Genomic DNA, 23,479 nt, shown 5'->3' with positions numbered 1-23,479 from the left:
TTCACAGAGCAACTGTTAAAAATGTATTTATTGAATTTTAAACTATTACAAGTATTGCAGATCAGACATTTAGCCAAGCACATTTATAGATCAAACTCAGTTGTTACAGAGATGTTACCTAAAGTCCACCATGTAGGTAGGCTGAGAACCTGCCCATCGTCTTCTTTGAGAGAGGGGGGAAAGGAGGAAATAAATGATACCACAGCTCCAGGTAATTTGCAACCAAGAGAGGCAACACGCAGGGCTAGTTATGAATACAAGTTATACAAAAAAAGATCTAAAAATTCAACCCCCTGGTATGTTACCATTTGGGCCAGTGGAGAAAACAATTAGGAATGAAGATGCACAAGGTCACGGGACTGTGGCACAGAAAAAACCCATTTCAATCTCCAAAACTGAAGCAAGTTCTGCAGATGTTAAGAACAAAGTGTCAAAATTACCTTGTAATACAGAGCCTCTAATTCAGCTAATTTAGTAATTAATGGAACCCAACACTAAGATTTGCTGCCACCAGGTTCAGTAGGACAGAAATAGATATATCAAAACCAGTCAGAAAATAGGACCTGACAGGCATATGTGTTGGTGTAATGGGAAATGCATCTGTTTCTCATTCCCTACGGATTCATGGGTTCATTCACTTTGCTTCAGAAGTTTTAACATGCACATGCTGTCCCCTGACCCTCTTGGTTTCTACTATGGGTTCAGATAGTGGGAACATTACCACTGCATCTCTGTGTGTGCCCTGCCCCTCTGAAAGATCAGGAGCGTGCTCCAGGCTGTGCCAAAGCCACCTCTTCTGATCATCAGAGGACTGAAGGCTTGGAGGTTCACAAGCCATTTTCTATCTGTGGACAGAACCAAATCTAACTTTCCCACGTCTTGTTTAGCAGGGCTGCAACATAGCTTAAAATGTCTGAAGCAACGCATTAGATGCATCTCCTTTTAAGATTTCTGAGCTAGATTTTCCTGTGGCAAAGCAGCATGGAAAGGAAGAAATCCCATTAAAACTAAATTGAACATTTTCTAACCTTCAGCGTCCAAGAATGATTAGCGATGTTCAAACAGATCTGCTTTGTGGTTGGAACCTCCCCCCATGAATATTTTGGGAAAATCTGTTCTGGGTAATTTCTCTTAACGGTCTCATGTGGAAATTCTAGGTAGTGCATGACCTCTGCAGGAGTTCTGACTTCACTGCAGGGATGTGGGAGTCTTTTCTGAGGAGATCTGCGTTAAGTAGTTCCCACAGGCCATGCAAAGACACAACATGTTAGCATCCCCCCAGCGCTTCACACGTTCCCAGGGAATAGATGTCTCCTCTAACCCACAACAAACAGAAGGATCAGCTGGTTTTCAGAGCCAAGGAAGCACCTTTATCCAGAAGCTCCCCAGTCTCGTGTGTCTCTTCCATGTCTGCTGCCCATCAAGGCCAACAGTGCAGAACATTTTATGTGGCTTTCTTTTTGCTTCAGTGTAGAGTTTTGGTTTGGGGTATTCTGTTATCAAGGAGCAAAGTATAGAAGTTGGCAACAAAAGAAATTCCTGCTGCATAATGCAGGGGGATTCATTCGCATCACATGCAGACATTTGCAACAGAGGTTAGGAAACACATTGCTCATCCCTTGGACTACAGACCGATATTGACTGCAAAATGGTGGAACTAGCACAAGAGGTTTGTAACAGTCTCTGTGGAGCTGGGATCAAAATATACTGGCAGATAAAAATAAGGATGAGAAAATAAGATACACCTTATTAAGGTACCGTACTCTCTGCTTTTAATCCTAACAGAAGTTTTGTTGACAGCATTCAGACTGCAATGCCACTGCACTAGGTACCTAATTCATCTGTCTCATGGAAACAATATCAGCAATGGAGAGCAGGAACCCTCCCTTCTTTGCTACGTGGTGAAATTGCTTTGTTTTGCCTATTAAGGTCCCATCGCAAACTGCTCAGGTGTTTCAAAACACTGCCTCAAAGGGACATGGATGAAAATCAACAGGCATGTACGACTGCCTTCCTTTTCCCCAGCAGACACCATGTTCTGTCCCTGTGGGAAGCGCTCTTTCTGGAGCGGTCCTCAGTGAGGACCTCAGTGAGAGGTCCTCAGGCACCCAAGCCTATAAGATGGTTTATCCTAGCGTCTTCTTGCATCCCAGCTCCTACCGTGCCTCCGCTGGTGACCCAATGCTGCACAGGAGCATCCCATTGCCGGGGAACTGCCCTTCTCAGAAAGTCAAAAAACCTCTTCACTTCTCAGGAGGCAGCAGCTGCCTTGTTAAGGGGCGTGCTGGTTTTTAGGTCCCATTCTATAGAACTGGTTAATTGCCCCAGCTAAAGCAGCAGCATCTGTACTATCTGCCTAATACAGCTCTACCACCAAAACCATGACCAGCTTTTTCATGGGCAACTGATGCTGATGGGCAGATCCTCACTTTGTTTTAAACTGTAAGAGGAGCTACAACACCGTACATATCATCAGGCCTGGGTATTCCTCTGTGTCTGGCCACAAACGGATATGAGATCATGTCATTACAAGACAAAAACCACTGCAAAATGATTTCCTCACACAGCACCTTACTCAGCACAGAACATCAGATACGTTAACACTGGCAGTTCAAAGATACTGGATAATATTTTTATCCACTGGAAGGTCAAGGCTGCAGAAGAAATCCAGACTAGCCTTTAGTTCGATCAGCACACAGGAAACAACAAGCAAGAACAGAGTCTGGTGCGGGCTTGGTGGGGTTTTTGTGTTTAGATTTGTTCTTGTTTTTGAAAGATGTAAAGCTTTTAACTTCCACACTCACATCAACCATTTCGCTCACCTAAGCAGCACAACTGTTTTACCACTTAAAACTATGTCTACCTGGGGATGGTGAGCAACACTCACTCTCAACACTATCTTAAACCCTAGTGTAGATAGGCACATCCCCCCACTCCATTATTAACTAAGTTAAAAACAAATCCCAAACTTAAATGATGAATACAAAGCTTCAAAGCCTAGTGGTGATCTTCGCAATCCTAACGCTATTAAACAAGTAGCCAAAATACAAGCACCCAATTTTATCAATGAAAATTTGATTAAAAGAACTAGGCTAAAGCCTGGCTTGGACTTCAAAGCTACATATTTAATCAGGTCATAAAATGAAGCGAGAACCATATATCCACTGCCAGCTTCAGACAAATAAAACCCAAAGTTCAAGATCTGTTGGAGTATTGCTATTTCTAAGGTTTTTGTTAGAGATATTACAAACAGATGATGTACCGGTAGCCAGATTGCATCAAATGACTGATTTTACAGTGGATGAAGTTCCTCCATGAGGATAACTTACTTGAACATTAATATCTTTATGTTAAAAATGAAAACTTTATGTTTTAATGCTGAAAGTGAAAAGCTCTTCAGGTTTAAGTTTGTTTTATCCAAACACATCAGCAAAATCCCGCTTGCGGGGAGCACATATATTTTTGTAAACTAAAAGCACGCTATTCTGTCATTTCCTTGCTTAAAGGCGGATAAAACTTGAACGCATGAATGGGATCATTAGATAGTAAGTAGTGGTGGCTGACAGGGAAATGTACAGCGTGTTGTGCTCAAAGGAACATTTTATTCTTCAGTCATTACATGCTCAACACTGAAGCACATCTCCTTGTATTGGCTGTCAAGAAAAGAATTAACACTGCCTAAATTTCAACCTTCTCTTAAGTTGTAAAAACAACACAAAGAAGAAATCTGTTTTGACTTTTGCCAAATGCATATCCTCCAGGACAGGGACTTATGAAATTGTTTGATGCTGTGCTATGCAATGCTTAAAACACCCTTCCTCCTACCCAGTGAAACAAACCTGGGAACTTGCAGGGAAGGGAATTAGAGTGAACAAATCCTAGCTTTGTTCTCTGGTATACCTGCAAACAAATCCACTTGCCAGCTGATGTTTTAAAAGTTCATTCTCATCAAAATGTAAAATAGATATTTAAAAGCATTAGTATTTTTGTAAATCCTTTAAGCTCTTCAACTGTGATGTCACATACAAAGATGCGACATGAAACTGCTAAAATACACTCTCCCTTACTAGTCTGAAACCCATTACTGAGTCCCATACCACAGAAGGACACAAACCTGATACACCCTCGTGTATGCAGCCTTCTGACTTCTCACTTGCTATTTCTCAACACAACCATACGTCACTGTAACTGGAGAACATTTCACAAACTGCATGTATTTAATAGGAACCTTATGAAAAGTTCCTTTTAGAGATGCCAGCAGAGGGCATTAACCTGCTTTATGAAGTTCTTCCAAGCACAAAAGCTGGTTTTACCCTTGCACACTTCCCAGGGCTTTCCCCAGAAAACTCAGGACAAAACAGTGAACTAACAATTTGTTTCCACTCAAAAGTTACACTCACTCACATTATCGTTTGCTCAGAGGTGTGCAAAAAAGCCCCTCTATTGAAGAACTGGACCTAGCCCCTTCTCAGATGAAATTCATATTGCATTATTAATGATTTTAGTCAAACCGACTTTGTGCAAAATATCTTGAAGAAGGTTCCGGCTCAACTTCAGAATACAAAAGGAAAATAAATAGTTAACTAGGATCTCTTGAAAACACAAAGTGAATGGTGTATGCTGAAAAGAAAATTATGGGCTTAATGCAAGTTATCTGCAAATAAAATAACTAGTAGTGTCTGAAATTTTAACATGTGAGATGGCATTGATGAAGATTTCCACAATAATGTTCCCAAAGTCTAAGTAAAAACAACATTATTTTACACATGGTAACTGCAGAGACCAGGAGCCTGAGATACGTTATTAAAAGGCAGTCCCTTGTAAACTTTCCTCAAAAGGAACAGTAGCAGTCGAGTATGCAAGTGTTACTCATATCATATTTATCAAGACAGCGATCCTTATAAAAGACATACAGCTTATTTCCAGGTTGTTAAGGATTTTGTATGATACTGATTTTCTGAAACATGTATCCAACCAGTCCAAGATCGAAGTTGCATCCTCCTTCACTGCTCTGTAGCTACTAGGTCTTTTGCTCTGCTGCTGTTGCTGTCTGTGAGGGAGCTTCTGGTTTCACAATCTGGTATGTAATGAGATATTCCGGGTATGCCTGAAAGTTAAGACAATAAAAAAACCCAACATGGCTTTCTGCAATGCTTAGCAAGCTCACATTTTGGGGTTCACTAAACAGTTATCAGGAAGGACAGTGCAAGAATTGTCTCTATGTTTGCAAAGTACAAAAGAAAAAGCACATTTCGTAGCCAGCACTCATGAAATCCAGCAAGGGCAAACGCACCGGGGATGAACTAATTCCTTGTAACACTGCAGGATGGGAAGCAGCTCTGCTGAAAGGAGATGGGGAGGGGGGTCAGGGTGACCTGGGTGACTGAGCAAGTGGAAGCAGAATCAACAGTGTGTCCTGGCAGCAACAAAGGCTACCAGCATCCTGTTATACATCAACCGCAGCATAGTCAGTCCACTGAGCGTAGAGAGGACTGCTGTTCATTCGGTACTCGCTAGACCACATCTAGAGACCCGCATACAACTTTTGGGCCCTCCAATACAAGAAAGATGCCAACAAGCTGGAGCAAAGTTCAGTGAAGGACCAATAAGACAGGTAGAGGAGTGAGCACAGGATAAACAAGAGGCTAAAGGAGACAGGCTTGCTCAGTTCAGTGAAGGGAAGGTTTTGTGGGACCTTGTGTCGATCTCCCACCATGTATGGAAGGCTACTGAGAAGACAGAGTCAGATTCTTCTCTGAGCTATGCAGCAGAATGAGATTAATGAAATGAGAGAGGTTCCTACTGGATACAAAGAATCTATTTTTTTGCTCTGATGATAATTAAACAAAAGAAGCAGTTGCTTAGAGAGGTGGTGAAACGCCATTCTTTGAGGCCTTCAAGACCTGCCTGGTCAAAGAAAGCACTCAGCAATCTGGTCTGAATTCAGCATGAATGAGAGCCTGGCCTAGGTAACCTCCTCAAGGTTCCTTCTAACCTGAATTTATTATACCACCTCAGAGCCATCCAGAGCAAATCACTTTTCTAAAGTAAGGGTCTAGCTGAGTTAAAAATCACCTCCTGAAGAAAGACTGCTGTGCTACTTCAGCTACCATTTAAGGGTAGTCTCTGGCAGACAGGGACACTGATACTGCTGGGAATCTACAGGTAAAAAGCCCAGAATTGTCATAACTACAAGAGCCCCAGAAACACACGTGTTGTTGTTACTGCACTAATGCCAGTAAAATGCAATGGGAGAACCAGTGCCTGCTGAGAGAGACTACAACTGCTAGCAGACTGTAGCAGCTCTGCACAGGGAGAGTTAGGCAATCCTGCATGGTGTAAATCAGAGCAGCTCAGCAAACAGGAGTAGCATTTACTGGCTGCTTATTTCCACTTTTAAATGAAAAAAACCCACAATATCAACCAGGTAACCACAGCACAGGTGGTATGGAAACCAGCCACACCCCTGCTCCAGCTCCAAGCTCTGCCTTTCCATCAACCCAGTCCTTGTTAACCCAAATACCTGTTCTCCTCTGTAGATAACATATTCAGCGTACGCAAGTCCATTCACACTTGGCCGGCCAATAACAGAATGGTGTCCTGGAGGGGCATGAGCCATTTTCATTGTGCTGAACTGAAGAAAGGATTTTCCAAGGGTCACTCTACAGAAAAGCATTTGTCTAAAGTGAAAAAAGAAAACATCATTTTAAAATACCTTACGTGGAGTTATATGGTTCCAGAATTATTTCAGTCTTTGAGTTAATTTTGTTACAATTAATTTCTCAAGATTCTTTCGAAAAGCAATTTAGAAACCAGTTCTAAAGATGTACAAAACCTGTCAAAAAAAATAAATCTTTCTTGACACACAAAAGGGAAAACACACATTTTGTTTAGCCCTCAGATATAGGGCTTGTTCTAGCTCATTTTATGTAACTCACTGCTGCTACCAGTAGGGCATGGACAGGTGTCAAAGTGCAAAAAGCACAGTGATCTACTCCAGTACAAACCAAAGCTGTGATTAAGTCCTGTTCGCTACTTCCAAAATTATCTGATCCATAGCACAACGCTGCACTGCTGACCACCACTTTGCACTGCAGTTTTGTTCTGAGTGCCTGGAGTTTAATTGCCGTTTTCCCCTGACTCTTCATTTTCAAACTTGCTGTTTCAAGCCTCTTTCCTGAGCCACAATTCACTTTGATTTATAATCACTGCATGCTTAGAAGTAATTTTTGACCTTTCTGTGGGACTCACTGCATTCATATCCTTTCTTTGTTCAGCCTTGCCAAGTGGAAAACTGCATTTTTCCTGCCATGACCAAGCTCATAGGGCTATTCTTTCCCAGCAATTCATTCTAAGGCAGGATTGTAAAAACTAGGACGGCCAAAATTATGTACAGGGAACTCTGCTTGCCTCATACCTGTGGCAGATATAGCAGGACCTGTCTTTGTGTGTGGGACAGCCTGTTCCTCCCCCTATCCCATACACATATTGGTTGCTTTTTGAGGAGTTCTCGGCAAAGTAAATTCCAGCTCCAAACATTCCTCCAATGTACGCGTGCCTTTCATCAAATCCTTTGTGAATGATAGCATTGATAAAAGGAGACCCTAGAACAGAATGACACAAAACAATGTGTTATCACACATACTTGTTAAGCTCTATAGTAATACAGGACTATGTCAAGAGGAGCTCATCTGCCTCAAATAGACCATTAAATACCGGAAAGCACACTCAGTCAGCTGGAAGGAGGCAATACCCAGCAGGATGCAGTGATGTGTGGGATTTATTGTTATATACCAAGATCCCACGTGTGACTCATATTTCTTACTCATTTCACAGATCTCATTAAATGGCTTCCCCCACCATTTCAGCGCTGTTTATCTTGTCAATCCACACCTTCACCAGCAGTCAGTACTGGTTAAGATGGGGCAAGATATCAGGACAATCATAACAAAAACGATTTCCTAGGCAGAATCACAGAAGAATCTGGGGCAGGGAGGACCCTCAGGCAACTGTCATTTGTAGGCACTTTTAGAAGATTCTAGAGAACATCTTGCTGCAACTTGTAGTTCATTTTGATTCCTTTCCCTGACAGTTGCCTGAAGTGCCAGAGTAAAATACTTTTACTGTGTGCTGCTCTCCTCTTTTAGAAGAGACGCTGTCTTTCTCACAGCAATGTAACATCCTCCCAGCAGCTTTACTGAAAAGGGCTAATACATACCTTATCAAAAAGACTTATTTTTTTCAATTTAAAAATGTATTTTTTTAATCCAGTGCAGCTTTTCAGATTGCAGTAACCACACAGACTAACTCCAACACTGCCACGCCCCTGTATTTCTAGTGGAGAAATACCATTACTGAATAGGATGGTGACACATCAACATTAACATTGCCTGTGGGTCCTTGTAAGACTTTTTTTTTTTTTAAATACTTCATAGAAATAGAGATCACTTCCTTACCATGAAACAACATGCGTTCATTGTGATGATTATGATTCTCTTCTGAGACCTCCTTCTGCCTGTGACAGAATCTTTCCCGCAACTTCTTGTTCACGACCTTTTGAATCTGCAGCGGTACAACAGGTCCAACCTTACTTAAATCGGCATTGAAATGCAATCTGGTTTCACAGAGTTCACATGAATTTGACAGGGAAACTAAGACTAAGACACACAAACGGCGTAAAGAAACATCATGGTTGTTCATCACGCAAGGCTGAAGTCTTTCAAACAAGTCGGTAGCACATGCTCACAGATGGTTAAACTATTGTGAAATTGCAGCCTAAGATCTTGGGTTTAAGGGAGACTTTCAGGCTTCTTCCCTTAGAGCTTATAATATCACCAAAAACTACGAACTGTCTGAAACTCCTTCCCTCTCTGGTTTGGCCTCTGTTGAGCAATCTGGGCTAGCGTTTTGAAGTTTCCTGTCTGTAGGAGATGCGCTATTTAAACTATCCTGAGATATTGTTCCAGCCACAAGCTCTAATACCACTGTGAATTCTGTAAAGGACTTCGCCTTCACTGCTCTCCATCATCTTTGAAAGATCATGGAGAACAGAGGAGGTGCTTGTGGATTGTAGAAAAAGCAATGTCACCCCAATCTTTGAAAAAGGCAAGAAGGTGAACCTGGGAAACTACAGGCCAGTTAGCCTCACCTCCATCCCTGAAAAGGTGATGGAACAGCTCATTCTAGATGCCATCTCCAAGCATATGGAGAAAAATAAGGTTATCGGGAGTGCTCAATGTGGGTTCACCAAGTAGAAATCATGCTTGACCAACCTGATAGCCTTCTATGATGGCATGACTGGCTGGGTAGATGAGGGGAGACCAGCTTTGATGCTGTCTCCCTTAACATCCTCATAGGTAAGCTTAGGAAGTGTGGGTTAGATGAGTGGGCAGTAAGGCAGACTGAGAACTGTCTGGATGGCAGAGCTCAGAAGTGGTGCAGTGTCTAGTTGGATGGCTCTGCCCTTGTGGCCAAGAAGGCCAGTGGTATCCTGGGGCGCATAAAGAAGAGTGTGGCCAGCAGGTCGAGGGACGTTCTCATCCCCCTCTACTCTGCCCTAGTGAGGCCCAGTCTGGAGTACTGAGTCCAGTTCTGGACTCCCCAGCTCAAGAAAGACTAGGAACTACTGAGGAGAGTTCAGCAGAGGGCCACAAAAGTAATGAGGTGATGGAAGCATCTCTCCTACAAGGAAGGGCTGAGAGACGTAAGTCTGTTTAGCTTGGAGAGGAGAAGACTGAAATATCTTATCAATACTTACAAATATCTAAGGGGCAGGTGTCAAGAGGATGGGGCCAGACTCTCTTCAGTGGTGCCCAGCAACAGGACAAGGGGCAATGGGCACAAACTGGAACACAAGAAGTTCCATCTCAACATGAGGGAAAACTTCTTTACGGTGAGGTGATGGAGCAGCGGAACAGGCTGCCCAGGGAGGTTGTAGAGTCTGCTTCTCTGGAGATATTTAAAACCGCTGGGATGTGTTCTGTGCAACCTGCAGCAGGTGAACCCGCTTTAGCAGGGGGGGTTGAACCAGGTCATCTCCAGAGGTCCCTTCTGACCCCAACCATTCTGTAATTCTGTTATTGGCTTCAGGACATATGACCTACTGGGCTAAGTTGCAAAGGCTCTGCACAGGCTCACTTTTCAAACAGATATACAGCAGGGGTTTGCTGGAGGTCAGGAAAAGAGTTCTATTCTCGTTTTGCCTATTTCCTCTTCCCCCATAAAAGGAACCAGAGAGTGTATTTTCCCTCAGAAAGACAACACTCTGTTTCCTGACATGTCAGGGCTTGTAGAAGTTGTGTTTTTGTTTGACAGGGGCAAAGAAGGTGTCAGGATCCAAAGTAGCATAGGGAGATAGAAACTTTTAATAAGAAGTCATGCTCATCGTTTCCCTCTCCCCAAAAAACCTCTTTTACAAAGGCAAGAAAAGCCTACACTGAGGAAAAAAAAATCTGTGTTGCAGTCAAACATAGAAGCTATAGATCTCCAAAATTAAATCAGGCTGTGAAACCTAAGTCAGGCTCTTCACTACTTCTGTCTCCAATATCAGTTCTTCAGACTCCTTTAAGAGCACAAGTGGATACTTGTCTCTCCTTCCATGTGCAGCACACACGCTCAGTTTGATTTCAGCACTTAGCCCTCACTTTAAGTCTGCTCCAGAATATTGTATCAATAAAGAACTTTAAATATAAAAGGGTGATCCATTACACCAATTATGCCTGCTTGCATAAGTATCAACTTATTTTACCACATAGAATTAAGAGGTTTTGAAACTTACCCTGATGACATTATACCTATTGAAGATCCCGCCAGCATTTCCACCATCTCGATGCTCCCGGATTGTACTTTGCATCTACAAAAATGAACACAACTGAATGTTCAACACACACCGCCTGCTAATAAGGCAAAGTATTCATGCAACATCTCACTATATCACTGGCAACAACACACATTCTTGATTGAAAATTAATTAAAAGGTGTCAAAAAAACCCAACCCAACATCTCAATTCTAAACTGAACTACACCCTTATTTCTCAGTCACCCAACACACTAAGCTGTTCCTCAATAAAGAAGTTGAATGATGCAATTATCCAATCTTGTAATAAAAATCCACATAGGCAAAAGAAGAACAGTAGCACTTGCTATCAAAACTATACACAAGTAGATAAACTTTACATTGGAAAAAAACTCTTTGAAAATGAATATACAGAAAGATAATTTTGAAGTAATAGCAAGTGTGTTTCTAAGGAGGGCAGTTTGTATTTCTTAGTGACAGGAATATGCTTGCTCTGTAGATTTTCCTATGTCATTAGCAGCCCCTGAGTTTCAACAGTTTCACTGTATCTTTTCCGGAGATATTTATAGCTACAGCAACAACACTTAGTAACAGCTCAAATAAATATCCCAATCTACTCTACCAGACAAGTGACCCTTTCTGTAAGAAAAGTTTATACAGAAGATCTGCATAGACTCCACTTTACAGAATTACTAATCAAAAATATTCCAGGCTAAGCTAACAGCAATCCTGAAAATCTAGACTTTTAAGAGGACGCCAAACCCTTCCGTGCTACAGTGTAAGAACACTAGACAAACTGCAAATGCACAGTAAAATGGAGTTTCTTCCAAACACAGCTCTTCAGGAGGTTGCTTCTTGTATGATTTTCTTTCAAAATGGTATCTGCTTGTAGTTTACTTAAATAAAAGCATATGTGTGTGTAGGAGGCAGAATTACAGTCAACTCTCAATTATCCAAGAGCTGTTTATCTGGGTTACAGATTAACTAAGCCATTAAGACAAAAGTAAACAAAGCTGGTTCACACGCAGAAACAGTCGAGCACAGAGAATGCCTACAGACTTGCAAGGCCTCGATCTCTTGGTCTTCACTCCTGGCCTTTGATTTGCACAGGGCTGTCAATCTGCCGAAAGCTGTGGAAACCCTTGCTGTGAAAACTCTTGCTGTGAGATGACATCCAAAACACAAAACCAAAAAGGCAAAACTGGAAGAACACTAAGGAAGCCCACAGATCACATACAAAATACTGGCAGGATACAGCAAAGTAATTTCCATCATGGTTTTCCATAAAAAGACAAATCAAGAGCCCTAAACTTAATGTCAGATCTCTGCAATTCATGCAGCAAAGCATATTTTATTACTTTTAATCTGTGTTGTATGCTTTAGCTCTGAGGGTTTATAAGTGAAAAGAGAAATCCATTGGCACTGGTGCATTAAGAAAGTTAGTTGCAATACCTCCTCTTCTACAGACTGATACTCCTTATCGTCAGGAGCAAGGTCAAGGAGAATGGTCCCCTGACTCACGCAGTGGAAAGTCAAATAAGGATTGGTGCCTGCAAAGGAATTAAAGAAATAAAAATCAACAGGAAGAAACAATACCAAAAGCTCTATTTGTATCCAGCATCATCATTATTCTTCTTAAATAACCCTAGTACAGCAGGAAATGCAAAATAAACACAAAGCAGAGGCACAACCTTGAAAAGAAAGTGATTTTGCTAGCAGCAGAGCCTTTAAAAGAGAGCAGGAAAATGCGTGTGGGACATAACGACATTTTATTGTTTACACTTCCAAGAGAAGCATCTGAGGAGGGTGGAGAAGCAAAAAACTCAATCAGGTCAACGCTTCAGGATACAACAGGCCTGTGGGTAGGTACAGAGGGCAAATCTATCCAAAAGCTCCTTCCTGGGTGAAAGAGTCCCTGGAGACTGGCACAGCCTCCACAGCAGGCTCAGGGGTGTCCACTCTCTGGAAAGGCAAGTCCTGTATCTCCTCAGTAGGCTCTTTACCTTTTACAACCCACTGAGCCATCAGATATGCCAGCGAGTACATTTTCCTGACGTCCAGGTTCTTTCAAGTCCTGGTGACGATGCCTACATTTATGGAAGGTGATTGCTGCGAGTCCACTGAACGCTATGCTGAGACTAAGCAGTAGAAGCATCGTATTTACCTTGCTGCCCTCCTAGAAGTCTCTCCACACCTTTAATTAATTTGTGGCGGTGTCCATATGCATTGATCCCAATTTCTTTAAGCTCTTCGTGCCCCATGTCTGCCAGCACATCCAGGGTTATCTGAAAAGGAGAAAGACCACAAAAATCACTTTCCAAACCTGGCCTGATTCCCATGGCTCAAGACCCATCAGTTCACAGAATGGAATGTATTCATGCTGCAAAAAAGACAGTGAATATATGTTTTATGTTTTGCTGTGCTTCTAATTGCTGCCACCTTCTGGCAAGCCTCTCCTGGTCTCAGACCCATATTCAGCTGCTACAGCCTGAAGCTGAGCAAAAATTTTATTTTTCTTACAGCAAGATAACAGGAGCCGGTTCTTGCAGGGGAAATTTACACATTAAACTAGAATGGGAAGGTCAGCTAATAATGAAAAACCATACAATTTGATTCAAAAGATGCTGGATTGTTAGCACAACTGGACTTGCAAGTATGAACTCTGTCCACTACAAATTGAATACCATTAATTCAAAACAAAGCAACTCAAGCAAAGAATTAATAGCTACACTGAACATCTGTCCAATTGAGCAGAAAATAACCCTACTGAGACTGCCATGGAAAAGCCACTGAAGATTTTCATTCCAGAATATTAATAAAATACAGAAGAATCTCAGATATCAGAAAGCATGAGCAAAGATCCAGTACGAAGAGGAGGCTAGAGCCAAGGTGAAAAAGTGCACATGGAGGTATTGCAGTGCTTGGAAAAGGCAGTTTAAAGCAATAAGCTTAAGGAAGACAAGCTTGGTTTCACTAGAAGGAAAATTATATGCAGAGCTAAACCATTTCAAAACTATGAATGAACACAGTGACTCTGATTTGCATTATTAAATCTTATTAGCAGGGGCAGATCTTAAAAACACGCCAGGAGTTAAGGAAGCAAAAGCTGAATAAAACTAGGATGGCAACAGGAAGGTGTGAAAAATAACAAAAAAGAAATGTGAGTAGAATATAGGTTGGTTTGGCCTTGGTTTGCTTCTTAATGGAAGCTGTTAGAAATTAAAGAAAAGAATTTATACTTTACATATAAGAAGGGAAAAAAGATTATATGGAATTTTAACTTTGGGGAGGTACTTCCTGTAACAATGCACGGAAACAGCTGGCACTTTTTCTATAAAGCAACACATTACACTTCAAATATGTTTCCTGATCTCTCATAAAAGATTAGCAGCAGAGGCCTGGGAAAAAAAATTAAACATCAAATCCAGTCTCTTGCACTTGTACCTTTTGCTTCCACCATTGTGTCCATTTCGCTCAAACAAACTAATGATCTATTTAACTGTAACACATTAAATTTAAGAAGGATACACGAAATTAGTCTACAAATACAACAGAGGTACTTCTGCTCTAAAAAGTTATGTCAGCTCGGGAAACTGTCCCATTAGTTGTGTTCTTTTCACATACTGTAAATTATTGATAAATCTGCAAGATTTTTCCCCCATCTCTCAATTCCATTTAAAACTCTTTTAGCCCTGCAGAGCCCAGTTAATGCTACAGTCCTAACCTATTAGGAAATTGTATTTTTGCATTCTTTCTAGTGTGACTATGCCCTGCTAAAACCAGATTTTTATTTCACCTTATGGTCAAACTGTAGGGTTTCCTAGCTCTAACCAAAGTGTCACATGCAGCAGTGCAAGTGGCATAAAGTTTGTTTGGATACTAAAACTGCCGAGGGACAAGCGCAGGCGACATTCCAACCTAACTTTGTTGTAGCCATCATGTTCAAAATTCACAAGGTCCAGTGTAACTCTCAGAATACATGGCAGTCATCATGTATGCATGGGAAAAGGAAAGACACTGGATATCCAACTCAAACAACAAAAGAGAGTTGCACAGGTTTCTCAACTTCACCATGAAGTATTCAGTGACTTATTTGCAGTTTTCTCAGATGTACTTGTTTTTCCATAGATGTGAAGTTGGGTTTTTGTTTCCTTTTACAATTAGGGAATGAAAATAACACTCAAGTTTATTAGATCAGTCTATCTTTTAAAAATACGAGCAGAGCTGAGGCTTGTCACTTACCTGTTCTGTCTCAAAGATGTCCCGAAGGTGTTCAAGACCTAGGCTTTTTAGGAACTGGGTAATATTCATGTCAAGACCAGAAACTGTAAGAGAAGAAACAAGTCATTATATCCTGTGCACCTGAATTTAAAACAAACAAACAAACAACCCCAAGCAATGCTGCCAATACTGTCAAAATTCCAAAGTCTGTTTGGTTTTTTTTTAACAATCAATTTGTCTATGCCTATAACAAACAATGCACTTCCACTGTGTGAGAGCTCAGCACCGTTCCCTCCTCAGAAGCAACTACTAAAAAGCAAAAATTATCTGTGGCAAACACAGGCTTCTATTGCAAAGGGAAGGAAAGGAAAGGGTGGGTGTATGTTTGCTATGTAAACGCTTAGATGGTGACAAAGCACGCATTCCAAGTACGAATCAAAAGGTTTAAAAAGCCTCAACAAAATCCCCCAATAATTCCTTCATCAAAATATTTCTCATTGGATTTTCTGGACCAAATAAACAATAAACACTCGGGCCCCTAATTAGAACTGCCTTTGTAGTCAGACCTAATAATATATAGAACACATAGGTGAAGAGCCGACAATGCTCATGGCAAATCACATGAAAACAGAACAAACATCAGAGGCTTTACAATGCAGGTAACAGCTCAAGCTGTACAACATTTTCTGGCTAGTCAGAAATGCTTTTCAGATAAAGTGAGGCCTATTTTGATACTAAGCTACTGTACTTCTGCCAAGGCAAACTTGTCTAACAGCAAACGCACCTTCTCCTTCCTTCCTTTCAGTTCCCGCTGCTCCATCACCAGCATTGGATGCCCCTCCTACAGCTAGTTCTGCCAGCGGCCCAGTAAGGTTATCTATACTGCTGGCAGCGGAGAGGCAGGACGGCGTAGATGCTGGTGAGATCAGGGAGGCACTAACAACAGTAGCTTGAGGCTTAAAGCATGTAGGCAAAGCTTCTGGAGGCATCGCATCTATCAGCAAAGCTCGGATATCATCAGCCTGAAAAACAGAAAGATTAGACATGAGGTTCTATTATCACAAGTCATCAATATCTGGAAAGAATTTTTCTTTTTGTTTGTTTTAATTGATGATGCTGTTCCCTCACTGCCAACTTTTGTAATATGGGAATTCATGGTTACAAGAACAGTTACAAGAACATTCTGATTCACTGCTCAGACACAGGTGAATTAGGCTTTCCCCATTTCTAAAGGTATGTAAGAAGGTACAACTAATTTTCGTTTTGGCAAAATGCCTTTACAGGTGTTAATGCAGCAACTTCATCTGAAATCCTTCATAACTTAGACCAACAGTGTAATCTCATAATTTCTCTAACAGGCTCAATTTCTGGTCTACTATTTTGCACTGGATCAACATTTCAACGACAAGACTTTACCACTGCCTTTTCTATAGTCACATCCTATAGTGTTAAAACAGAACAAAAAGACAGGCGCTACAAGCATGAGCTTCACCAACAGTTGGATTTAGCCTTTGTTGACTAAAGAAGCAGGACCCTTATCTTCAAGAATTTCCTCCCTGCATGTTCTCTCATAACATGTTTAAGACATCCTTATTTTCCCCACAAAGAAATCAAATGTGTCTCCTCACAAAGTAAATTTTCTAGAGCTCACATTATTCTGAAGCATATTTCTTGAACTCTCCATAAATCAGTCAGTGACCATAAAAGACACTCATACCACAACCAGATACAGCATTCAATCTGGTCGCATTATGGTTGCATGAAGGTTAACCACTAAGACTGATTAACCTGGGAGATACATGTTCACATAGCCTTGCTAGGCTTCTTAATCAGCTGCCACTGCTAATAAGAAAGTTTCAGGCAGCAGATATAGAAAAAGTTTTATAGTCACCTGCAAATCTTAGAATATTGTTTTGTAGTAAGTCTAAAAAGAGCTGAGATAATATGCAGGCACTGAGCATAATCATCCTCTAAATGATCCCATTCCTCTAAAGGCCCATCTGATTTTCCTTCTAGGCTCAAAGAACTAATCACCAACAGCACACGGATGACCGTCATTAGGGCCATTTTGCGTACATTTATTTCTGACAATGAGATGACTGATCCCGAGAGTGAATCCTTAAGCAGAAGCAAACCTTAAATCACAAGCCACATTAAGATCTCAGCCAAAGGAAAAAAATCTGGACCCACGGGTAAAAAGTCACAAACTGTCACCCTGGAGATTCCCATGTCCCTCTACATCATCACCACTGATACCATGGAGCCCTAGAAAGCCATTTAATTTGCTGAGCAAATCCTCCAGAGCAGTCTGTGGCCGGCATGTCAACATGAACTTACTGTTGCCAGGTCTAGTGGCGTCTGACCCTCTTGATTCTTCATTGTTGGATCTGCTCCGTGAGCTAACAGCAGAGCACAGAGTTGTGTTCTTCCTTTTTGTGCAGCTTCATGCAATGGTGTGAAAGCCCATTTATCTGTTGCATTTACACACGTATTGTATTTGATCAACAGTGCTGCAATATCCACGTGCTAAAAAACATAAGAACACCTTAATCAACGTGATGCTGGTAAAACACACACCTCCTTTTTCGTGCTGGAGGTAACCTCTTCAGGTACCACTCTGTACTGCAGCTCCATGGCCATTACACCTGTATCTGGGCACTACCAGATAACCTACCAGCATATGTATAACAGGGATCAGTCACAACTGGGATTTCTGCCACATCACCCAAAGTATATAGCATGAAGTCTGTGCCAGCTCCAGGAGCAGACATGATGCTTGAGCCAGCATAAAATTAATAAGAGTTAACTATCAAAATATTTGTAGACATATTTGAATGGGCAACACAAATTAATAGGGCTACAACATTTGTGATATGATACTAAAAGCTCTAAATATCAATGTGTTGTATTACTAAGCCACCTCTTAAACGAAGGTATGCAAAAGTCTTTGTTGTACTTTCTTTCTTGCAGTTTCTGGCAAGACTCTGAACCCATCCACGGCAGCACAAATTTGTCCTTTTTCCAATCATATTTTATAGAGAACTGTAACTGATAAAACACATTATGAGTGTCATAAGGACAATTGTTTTACACGGGCTATGAAAGTAACAATCTTGCAACCTCACACTTCCAGCAATGTCCCATCCTTGAAGTCTTCCAAGTTAAGTGAATAGAAAGCTGGTGAACAAAATTTTTTGCTGCCTCTGGTCAGTAAAATTACTTGTGCAATACAGCTAAGAAATAAAAATTAAGTAGTCAGAACGAGTAAGTAGGAGCATGAAACACTGAAATTGCAAAGACTTTCCAAAGGATTTAATTTCTTCTCTTGATGGCAATAAAGTGACTCTCAGCAGCTGTCATAAAAGGGCTTGCTCTATGAATATGTGTGGTTTGAAAAGACTGCCAACCTTCTTTTTCCCATCTTCCAAACTTTTAAAGCAATTGCCATTTCTGTGACTTTCCTGCCACATGAAACTCCACTGAAGGACATGCAGCACGAAGCATTAGGTAGAAGAAGTGAAGACAAATACTTTGTGGAGGAAAAGTACTGTGAAACCAGTACTCACCTCCTCTCTACCTCCCATCAGAGAGATTTGAACTGGCTAATGACAGCTCAGAGAGAAATGCAGGGTACCACAGGAAAGGTTACAGTATCTCTTAATATATAAGCTGATGGAAAAGCACAAAACACTGCCTAATTAACTTCTCCTAGAGACAGTAAGGCAACCCAATTAAATTGTAATTATGATTTTTAGAAATGATAGTCAGCTTGAGCCAATCTCTAACATTTTCCTGCACCAGCAAGGGATGTTTTGCCTTCACATAAAACACGCTTTGGTTTCCTGTGCTTGAAAAGAAGGAGCACAATCTCTACAACAAAATGTATTTCTAGATCCAAGCAATGTCCAGCGAGTTTGATGCTTATGGCAGATATTGATGAACAATATTGCTTGGTGGTATTAAAACCCAATATCATAAAAGAATTCCATATTGCAATGCTAACCCTTCAGCAGGATTTGGAGCTTTTTGCTCTTTAGGACACTGGGAGCCCAGGCTGCAGTAGAGAACCAATGCAAACAATGCAGGCTGTGGTTCTTTGATAAGCTCTCCTTAAAAACAACACGAACACTGTACACTCTATTTCATTTGGCTCTCAAATGAAAGCAATTGTGGTTCTATTATGATGATCTCTCTCAGATTTTGCTCTCCTTGTGCCAAGGCCAAGCAATAACAGACAACGCATACCTTGAGATCATTAAAAAATGCTGCTTCTGGAGCTTCATGTCCTGTGTCTGACTGTAAGCACACTGCTGAGAGCTTCTCAAGCACTGGCTCTGTACAATTATTTGCAAGGGACTTCCTTCTCACCTCAACCATAATTAAGAGCTGCTTATAAGCAATCTATCGGGTACCTGTGCAACTGATAGACACCAATGCTTCCTTCTATACAGAGGAAGGAGGACTGACCTCGTGTAAAGTGGTTAGAATCAACCACTGCAACCCCACTGCAGTAGAAAACTTGCCCAGAAGGACACCCACACTACAAACCGATCAGCCTTTCAATACTTTAGCTTTAGCAATAGCTCATCTCCAGAGACCAGCTTCAACAGACATCCACTTCTGTCATCACCTAGATACAATCCTCTGTTATCGTGCTCTTCTTTCCATCCAAGTCTTTCAGCAACAGCTTGAGGTGTTTTCTGTTTCAACAGTTACCCCAAATTTAACACTGTTCAATACTGTTCAATGCCCACATGAATGCTATGTTATAGTGATCTTTCCAAACTGTGGCCTTCAACTACTGTAGCACATCTGAATCTGTGCCTTATTTAGATCTGCAGGACTGCAAACAGGACTCACAACAACTTAGCTCAAGTGTTTCACGCCACCAAAACCTGAACTATGTTGACAACAAGACAGCTGCAAAATAACTGAATTTGGATATGACTTTAAGGAGGTCCTTGTTGGCCTACTCACAGCAAGAATGCCTGCACCTACCCCATAGGATGCTGCATTGTGTAGGGGGATTAATCCTCCTTTGTCCTGGGCATTAACATCAGCACCATGCTCAAGAAGGTATTCAGCAACTTCCAAATTGTTGTAACCAGCTGTAGAAAAGGCACAGAAAAAGAAATCAGGTATTAGGAGAGCTTAACTAAAGAAAACATACTAGACAGAAAAGCTAAAGCAATTTTTTGACTGCAAAAGCTCTTCCGTCCCACTGTCTCCTGAAATACAGCTGCCATAGTTACCAAGTCTCTGTACAGGACAATCCTCTGTGAAACTCCTACTATAGCAATCCTAGTTTTGGTCATCAGCTTCTGTAGCCCTAACATAAATACACAATCCTTCAAAACCTGCTACATCACCTACCGGCAAGATGTAGCGGAGTTGAATTTCTTCCCTGGGTGTCTCTGCAGTTGATATTTTCTTGAGTACACAGCTTCTGCACTCGTGCCAGGCACCCCTTCTTGGCAGCATCTAGCAAGGCAGCATCTCCTCGCAGTAAGTCCTGGATATCCGTGTCTCCTTCTTTCACCAAATCTAGAGGAGTGTTCCCATCTCGATTCTTTTTTGTCGGATCCGCTCCATGCTGCAAAGAGCAAAGTGGAATGCTACTGTCACAACTATAAGCAGCACAGCGCACGTAATGATGTGAGCATTTTGTTGCACGAAACAGGCAGTGGTGGATTTTGCCAACCTGCCATCATGAGGTAACAACTGTATAGATTAGTAGGCATATGAGAATAAATCCAGGAGGCCGAGGCCTAAAGCGCTACTCTGCAACACAGCTGTGCAAATCTCAACTCCACACACAACAACAGCAGCCCTCAGCGAGAGCCGCCACTCCTCTACTGGCAAGTGAAGCAGGTTCAGAAGCATCTCCTACATATATCCTACTGTCATAGCAGATGCTAAAGGAATTACAAATACCAAACTACGAATATCTCACCGGCCAATCTTCCCCTTCTGCAAACTGGCTGTCAAAGGTGTTTCCTCAGCAAACATTTCTGAGCCAGTGAAGCCAGGCCCCGAGTTTCACTAAATGCCACTCTGCTACTGAAAGGCTCTTGTTTCAGAAAGGACCTAGAAAAATACTAATTTCTATGGTTTCCAATAGATAACAGCACCATCTTAAGCACTTTATGGGTCCTGGAAAGCAAAGTGAAGAAAACATTTTGGTGGGAAAGTGGGAAAAAAGTGGATTTGGATGACTCCTGGGGTATATCTGTGCTGGTAAAGCATACAGATCAACCAGTGATAAGAACACAGTCCTGGAGCATGGGATGAGGAGGAGAACATACACCTACATACACAGCACATGGAGTGAGTCACATCCATGTATGATTTTGTGGGAGGACAGTTCCTTCCCTGTTTGGTCTCAGCAGTAGTGGAAAAAAACCCTAAGATACTTAAAGGAATGGCAGGAAGACGTGCCAGGGGAGGGTTAGGTTGTATATTAGGAAAAGGTTCATCACCCAGAGGATGGTGGAGCACTGGAAGAGGCTCCCCGGGGAAGCAGTAACGGCACCAAGCCTGACAATATTCAAGGGGCATTTGGACAATGTCCTTAGACACATGGTGTGAATGTTGGGCTTGTCCTATGCAGGGGCAGGAGCTGGACTTGATCCTTGTGGGTTTCTTCCAACTCAGAACATTGTACGATTTTATAGATAAGGCAGAGGTAGCTGCTGGCACTGCAGTTGTCTGGCTGGCCCCTTCAGAATAATCAAACACAGCGGTCTAACTCCCGCCCACAAGTCCACCCTGCCATTTCTCGCTGGGGATGGCAGCAAAGCTGCATTAGTGTGAGCCACGGGGAGTGAGCAGGGAAGAGCAGTAGGAATTAACCACCTTGTATTTGGAAGCAGTAAAGCAATGCTCAGGGTGTCAAGGGTAAGCAGCAAGAGACAGAAAGGGACAGTATTGTTTACACAGAAACAGTTCTACAGCTGTGGTCCTTTTGGGAAGGCAGCATTCCTTGCACGAGGCCTTTTACACTGCAATGACTTCTGCAATACAGGATCTTAGATCTTCTAAATTAAAACCCACCAAACTAGAACTATTCAAATACTCTCCAGAAAGAAGAGGCGGTGTCTTCTGAGACACCTGCAAAGGTATAGAAGCAAATGAAGGCTGTAGCTTTAAACAAAAGTGATAAAAAAAGAAAGACTCTCCAAACTGCCTGTACACTTTTGTTTAATTCTTCAAGCAGAATAGGACAGAAAGACTGCAAGTCAGGAGGAGTCAAGCTCAACATCCATGGCTCAGCAGAAGTGATGGCATTGCCAGTAGGCATAAGAGACACAGCAGGAGAAGCCCTGAGCAAACTGCAGTAAAAGCACATATCCACAGACACCCAGAGCCTTTACAAAACTGTGTCACCTTAAGGGTATATTTAGTTCTTATGCAAGAGAGATTTCAAAAAGAAAGATTTCAGCACTTTTCTATTTCCCATAGTCCATCTTTTCAGGTTCCTTTGAAAACAAAAAATAGCTGCATTCCCAGTGGAATGATGAGAAAATCCCAGAGACCTCTGGTGTCTATGAAGTAAAGATGTACTTGAGAGATTATGAGTGCTTGAGCTAACGTGTATTCTGGTGTTACCACTAGGGTCATCATTGTGCCTGCTCCACAGACATTTCTGAACACCCTTTGGTTTCCATTGCAGATGTTTTCCAACTGATGCGCTACCCCTTCTGAATACTTTTGGTAATCAAGTGAAATAATCAATGAGAGAGAAAAGAAATAGTGGGGATTTGCAGGAGTAAATGAAAAGAGAACTGGATGGGGAAGACCCTCATCATTTTAAGACTATCCATATTCTGACTAATCTTCAGTGCTATGCTTAAAAGGGACATGAAGTAGGCAAGGCTAAAAGAGAAAATAAGGTTAGCAAGAAATTCTACTCTAGCACTCTCTTTTACCCTCCCAAGGCAGGATTAGACCTTATGTTAAGAAGTCTCTCAAACTCATGTTTCCCACTGGAAGCATGTTGGCACTACTTCATGCTTTTCACAGGTTCTTCCACTAATTATAATGAACATTTATTCCACAGAGTTAATTAATTATGCATTTCCTCCAGGAGCTAGATAAATCATATATTAATAAAACAGTTTTAAATTTTTCACGTGCCAGACGCGCGTTCAGTTACTGCTCTGTAACGCACTCTTAGGCAATTTTTTACGAAGGTTTACTTAACTGTAGCAACTGTTTGGGAAAGGGATGAATAAGATAAGGTTGAATTTTTTTTTTTATTTCTATAGAAATTCAGCTGTTTTTTCCAGTTTGAGAGTCTTGTCCTGCTCAGCTAATAGTATTAATACACATATGGAAAAAAGTAACTGTACTGATGATTCTTGTAAGTGAACTCACACTGCACCTGACAACCGTAAGATGAAAATAGAGTCCAAGACATCATAAAGAACTCAATGAATGCAATTAACTTTGTATTAATTACTC

The 23,479-nt window shown here is 41.5% G+C and overlaps 1 protein-coding gene across 1 annotated transcript in view; it reads right to left on the bottom strand.

Moving 5' to 3' along the window:
• Positions 1 to 10: 10 nt before the first annotated feature.
• TNKS (tankyrase) overlaps positions 11 to 23,479 on the bottom strand; it is a 136,748-nt gene continuing 113,279 nt past the window's right edge. Inside the window, exons 16-27 of the mRNA XM_054064637.1 lie at positions 20,390 to 20,609; positions 20,015 to 20,124; positions 17,354 to 17,542; positions 15,801 to 16,038; positions 15,038 to 15,120; positions 12,960 to 13,080; positions 12,248 to 12,345; positions 10,778 to 10,852; positions 8,457 to 8,562; positions 7,418 to 7,604; positions 6,524 to 6,680; positions 11 to 5,107 (exon numbers count right to left, since the gene is read on the bottom strand). Coding sequence (XP_053920612.1) covers positions 5,021 to 5,107; positions 6,524 to 6,680; positions 7,418 to 7,604; positions 8,457 to 8,562; positions 10,778 to 10,852; positions 12,248 to 12,345; positions 12,960 to 13,080; positions 15,038 to 15,120; positions 15,801 to 16,038; positions 17,354 to 17,542; positions 20,015 to 20,124; positions 20,390 to 20,609 — 1,671 coding nt within the window. The 3' untranslated portion in view covers positions 11 to 5,020. The remainder of the gene's footprint in view (positions 5,108 to 6,523; positions 6,681 to 7,417; positions 7,605 to 8,456; positions 8,563 to 10,777; positions 10,853 to 12,247; positions 12,346 to 12,959; positions 13,081 to 15,037; positions 15,121 to 15,800; positions 16,039 to 17,353; positions 17,543 to 20,014; positions 20,125 to 20,389; positions 20,610 to 23,479) is intronic.

Source organism: Cuculus canorus, chromosome 4 (assembly GCF_017976375.1).
Source record: "Cuculus canorus isolate bCucCan1 chromosome 4, bCucCan1.pri, whole genome shotgun sequence".
Taxonomy (NCBI): Eukaryota; Metazoa; Chordata; class Aves; order Cuculiformes; family Cuculidae; genus Cuculus; species Cuculus canorus.
The sequence above is the reverse complement of the archived record's forward strand: the minus strand, read 5'-3'. Positions and strand labels throughout refer to the sequence as shown.